This window comes from Notolepis coatsorum (genome assembly GCF_963971535.1).
Source record: "Notolepis coatsorum genome assembly, chromosome: 17".
Lineage (NCBI taxonomy): Eukaryota > Metazoa > Chordata > Actinopteri > Aulopiformes > Paralepididae > Notolepis > Notolepis coatsorum.
Window position 1 is genome coordinate 25,599,599 of NC_140181.1, and position 5,885 is coordinate 25,605,483.

The 5,885-nt window shown below is 47.0% G+C and overlaps 1 protein-coding gene across 1 annotated transcript in view; it reads left to right on the forward strand.

Annotated features, from left to right (window-relative positions):
- LOC311243600 (Krueppel-like factor 15) overlaps positions 1-5,438 on the forward strand; it is a 21,637-nt gene extending 16,199 nt beyond the window's left edge. The window contains exon 4 of the mRNA XM_084332889.1: positions 5,111-5,438. Within this exon, the coding sequence (XP_084189015.1) occupies positions 5,111-5,279 (169 nt within the window). The 3' untranslated portion in view covers positions 5,280-5,438. The remainder of the gene's footprint in view (positions 1-5,110) is intronic.
- The last annotated feature ends 447 nt before the right edge of the window (positions 5,439-5,885 follow it).

Below are 5,885 nucleotides of genomic sequence, written 5' to 3' on the forward strand. Positions count from 1 at the left end.
GGAAGCGTGGCGAATAATCATCACCTACGGCCCCTCCGACCACCACCAACATTCATTCACATGCATACACATTCATACGAGGCAAGTAGGTTAAGTGTCTTGCCCAAGGACACAACGGCAGTGGGATGGACACGGGCTTGAGTGGGATTCGAACCACCAACCCTTCGATCATTGGACGACCCACTCTACCCCTGAGCCACGCCGCCCCACATGATCAATGTTGTGTATGGTCACAGTTGTGTATGGTTTATAGTTGTGTATGGTTATAGTTGTGTATGGTTTGTAGTTGTGTATGGTTATAGTTGTGTATGGTTATAGTTGTGTATGGTTATAGTTGTGTGTGGTCACAGTTGTGTGTGGTCACAGTTGTGTGTGGTCACAGTTGTGTGTGGTCACAGTTGTGTGTGGTCACAGTTGTGTATGGTCACAGTTATGTATGGTCACAGTTATGTGTGGTCACAGTTATGTGTGGTCACAGTTATGTGTGGTCACAGTTGTGTGTGGTCACAGTTATGTGTGGTCACAGTTATGTGTGGTCACAGTTGTGTGTGGTCACAGTTGTGTGTGGTCACAGTTGTGTGTGGTCACAGTTGTGTGAGGTTATAGGGTGTGACTTCTGAATGTAACGTAACTTATTAACTTATTAACTTATTATTAACTTCCATCTCCTTTTCAAACAGTGTATAGTTTTGGCTGTTTTATTTTTAAACTTTTGGGGTGGGGGGGGGGGTTCCTCTTTTCCCATTTCATTTATTTTCAAATGTTGTTTTGCCGGACAATGGTAAATGTAGCCAAACTAACACTGTGGTTTGAAATAAAACGATTGAATCTTGAATCTTGAATCTTAACCCTGATGAAGGCATTGTGTGCCAACAAAACTGGTTCATTCCCTTTAATGTGGTAGTGATCTGGCAGAGAATAAATCATTTCACACACATCACACACACACACACACACACACACACACACACACACACACACACACACACACACACACACACACACACACACACACACACACACACACACACACACACACACACACACACACACACACACACACACACACACACGCATGCACGCACGCACGCACGCACGCACGCACGCACGCACGCACACACACACACACACACACACACACACACACAGCTCCGGTCACGTATTCACTCAACTCATAGAAAATAGAGTATTGTGGGCGGCTAGGTGGCGCAGCGGTCTAAGCGCTCGTCACCAACGCAAGAGACACCGGTATCGAATCCGGCTGTCAGCGTTGCCTCCGGCTTGGCCGGCCGTCATACTGGCTCAATTGGCAGAGTCAGCGGGAGGGAAGCCGGTGGGGTGGTATTCTGGTCGTTGTAAACAGCGACTCCTACAGGTCGGTCAGGGCGCCTGCACAGCAAAGAAGGGATATGTTGAAGGTAGTGTGACCTCCCACGCGTTACACTTCACCAATGAGAGTCCGCGCTGGCAGGTGAAAAGAGGTTGCTGGCTGTCTCCTATGTGACGGAGGAAGCATCTGATAGACTTCAGGGCTCCCTAGACTGACCAGTGGGGGGCACATGCGACCAACGGCCAGGAAGGGGACGGGGGAATTGGCATAATGACTAAAATTGGAATGGGAGAAAATCAGAGAAAAACAGGAGAAAAAGTGGATAATTCTTTTTTTAACTAACTAGGAACTTTGTTAATAGACCATTGAGCATATAAGCGACTCAAGTCTCAGACCCGAGGTCTCATTTGACTCTCAAATCCCCATTTTCTACCTACTGACCTCTAATTCTGATAGTTAACTTAATAACTTTACAGTCCAATAATATTTGCTCCTACGCTCTGCCAACACACAATAGGTACTGAGTCATTACGTTGTGACTCCTGTTAGCTTTTAATGTACTGGATTTTCCAGTTGTGAAGCGCAGGTATAAGGTGGGAATGGTGTGAGATAAGTGATGGAAAGCATTCTGTGTTACAGATTAAACTGACCTTAAGAGTTTTACTGACACACACACACACGCACGCACGCACGCACACATGCACACCACAAACAAGCTCATAAAGAGTCAACCACAGACGCAGACTTTGTTGAACGTCGCATAGGACTTTCGCTCTCTCGTTCTCTCTCTCTCTCTCTCTCTCTCTCTCTCGCGCGCTCTCTCTCTCTCTCCCATTGTCCCATGTCCCATTAACACATTTACTACCATGGTATGTGACACCACCATAGACTAGCCAGAGCTTGGCCTGTGTTGCCCAGACCATGCCAGATATAGAGATGCAAACAGATTTACTCTCAACATGTGTTGAGAGCCAAATATAGGACTGGAAATCCACCTTAAAAGCAGAATCCAAGCCAACACTCTACTTGATAGAGAGAGCGAGAGAGAGAGAGAGAGAGAGAGAGAGAGAGAGACAGAAATATTTTAGTTGGTGTTGTATGTATGTGAATCTATGAGGTACATTTGAGGTACTGTTTGGTATGTGATGCATAATTAGTGTGAGGAACGCTGATAATAATAATAATAATGGATTGGATTTATATAGCGCTCTTCATGACACCCCAGTGACCCCAGAGCGCTTCACAGAGTCCATTATTCATTCATACACAGTCATACCGGTGGTGGTAAGCTACAATTGCAGCCAGAGCTGCCCTGAGGCAGACTCACGGAAGCGTGGCGAATAATCATCACCTACGGCCCCTCCGACCACCACCAACATTCATTCACATGCATACACATTCATACGAGGCAAGTAGGTTAAGTGTCTTGCCCAAGGACACAACGGCAGTGGGATGGACACGGGCTTGAGTGGGATTCGAACCACCAACCCTTCGATCATTGGACGACCCACTCTACCCCTGAGCCACGCCGCCCCACATGATCAATGTTGTGTATGGTCACAGTTGTGTATGGTTTATAGTTGTGTATGGTTATAGTTGTGTATGGTTTGTAGTTGTGTATGGTTATAGTTGTGTATGGTTATAGTTGTGTATGGTTATAGTTGTGTGTGGTCACAGTTGTGTGTGGTCACAGTTGTGTGTGGTCACAGTTGTGTGTGGTCACAGTTGTGTGTGGTCACAGTTGTGTATGGTCACAGTTATGTATGGTCACAGTTATGTGTGGTCACAGTTATGTGTGGTCACAGTTATGTGTGGTCACAGTTGTGTGTGGTCACAGTTATGTGTGGTCACAGTTATGTGTGGTCACAGTTGTGTGTGGTCACAGTTGTGTGTGGTCACAGTTGTGTGTGGTCACAGTTGTGTGAGGTTATAGGGTGTGACTTCTGAATGTAACGTAACTTATTAACTTATTAACTTATTATTAACTTCCATCTCCTTTTCAAACAGTGTATAGTTTTGGCTGTTTTATTTTTAAACTTTTGGGGTGGGGGGGGGGGTTCCTCTTTTCCCATTTCATTTATTTTCAAATGTTGTTTTGCCGGACAATGGTAAATGTAGCCAAACTAACACTGTGGTTTGAAATAAAACGATTGAATCTTGAATCTTGAATCTTAACCCTGATGAAGGCATTGTGTGCCAACAAAACTGGTTCATTCCCTTTAATGTGGTAGTGATCTGGCAGAGAATAAATCATTTCACACACATCACACACACACACACACACACACACACACACACACACACACACACACACACACACACACACACACACACACACACACACACACACACACACACACACACACACACACACACGCATGCACGCACGCACGCACGCACGCACGCACGCACGCACGCACACACACACACACACACACACACACACACACACACAGCTCCGGTCACGTATTCACTCAACTCATAGAAAATAGAGTATTGTGGGCGGCTAGGTGGCGCAGCGGTCTAAGCGCTCGTCACCAACGCAAGAGACACCGGTATCGAATCCGGCTGTCAGCGTTGCCTCCGGCTTGGCCGGCCGTCATACTGGCTCAATTGGCAGAGTCAGCGGGAGGGAAGCCGGTGGGGTGGTATTCTGGTCGTTGTAAACAGCGACTCCTACAGGTCGGTCAGGGCGCCTGCACAGCAAAGAAGGGATATGTTGAAGGTAGTGTGACCTCCCACGCGTTACACTTCACCAATGAGAGTCCGCGCTGGCAGGTGAAAAGAGGTTGCTGGCTGTCTCCTATGTGACGGAGGAAGCATCTGATAGACTTCAGGGCTCCCTAGACTGACCAGTGGGGGGCACATGCGACCAACGGCCAGGAAGGGGACGGGGGAATTGGCATAATGACTAAAATTGGAATGGGAGAAAATCAGAGAAAAACAGGAGAAAAAGTGGATAATTCTTTTTTTAAATAGAGTATTGTAGCGCTTTTTTATTTTTTTATTATGTATATATATATATATATATTTTTATTTTATTTTTTTTTATCCCACTGTTTAGTCGTTATGCCAATTCCCAACTCCCTTCCTGGTTGTTGCGCACTTTCCCCTACTGTTGGTCCGGGAGGCCGGAGACTATCACATGCTATCCTCCGACACATGCGCAGCCAGCCGGCAGCCAGCCTGGCAGCGCAGACTCTCACTGGGAGAGTGTAACGTGTGGAAGGTCACACTACCTCCCTCCAGATCCTTCCTTCGCTGAGCAGGCGCCCCGACCGAACTGTAGGAGTATTTTTCTGTTTACAACGCCCAGGACCCACCCATCAGTTTTCCCACCCTCTAATACTGCCAATTGTACTAGTACGGACGACCAGCCAAACTGAAAACAATGTGGAGAGCTGGATTCGAACACGCGAACCCAGAGTCTCCAGCATTGGTGGTGAGTGCCTTGCCCACTGCACCACCTATCCGCCCTATTGTAGCGCTTTTAACGTCTGGGTATCGCAATACTTTTCTAGTATCGGTTTATCATGCAACCCTAATTCGAACTAACTTGTGAACATTATTGAAGTGGGTGGCTGTCCCACATGTTTTCACGTGAAACAGCAACACTTTAGAAGGTGTTACAATTTGTACTTTGGAAGAAAGATGAGGTAACAAACAATGTTACAAAATGTATATGTGGCCTCAGGTCACAATTCTGGACCCCCCTCATTAATAAACAGAGTTGGTGATTTAGGTAGTTTCCAATAATCATATTTACTCTTCCCGTTCCAGGTTCTCCCGGTCGGACGAGCTGTCCCGGCACCGGCGCTCCCACTCCGGAGTGAAACCCTACCAGTGCGTCGTCTGCGAGAAGAAGTTCGCCCGCAGCGACCACCTGTCCAAGCACCTCAAAGTCCACCGCTTCCCACGCAGCAGCAGAACGGGCCGCTCAGCAACCTGACCTGGGCCCCCACCCCCCACCCCACCCACCTCCTCCCCCCGACTGATGGACCGCTGCTAAGCAGAGGGGGAAGGGCATGTGTGTGTGTATGTGAATGCAAGAGAAATAGAGAGAGAGACAAACACAGAGAGAGAGAGAGAGAGAGAGAGAGAGAGAGAGAGAGAGAGAGAGAGAGAGAGAGAGAGAGAGAGAGAGAGAGAGAGAGAGAGAGAGAGAGAGAGAGAGAGAGAGAGAGAGAGAGAGAGAGAGAGAGAAAGAGAGAGAGAGAGAGAGAGAGAGAGAGCGAAAGTCCTACGCGACGTTCAACAAAGTCTGCATCTGTGTTTGACCCTTTATGAGCTGTGGTTGACTCTTTATGAGCTCGTTTGTGGTGTTTATGGGTGAATGTGTGTGCGTCTGACGCACGTTCGCGCGTACTGTGATAATTTATTGGGTGGCGAGAGGAAAAGAGTCAAAACGACCTGAAATATAAAAAGAAAATCTGTTACTTGACACGGCACCCTGACCGGTGTGTGATACACTTCTTGTATATTACAACATATTTTAGACTTTTTTGTCTTTTGGCTACACAAATGTTTTGGATAAAGATGAAGAAAAAAGAAAAAC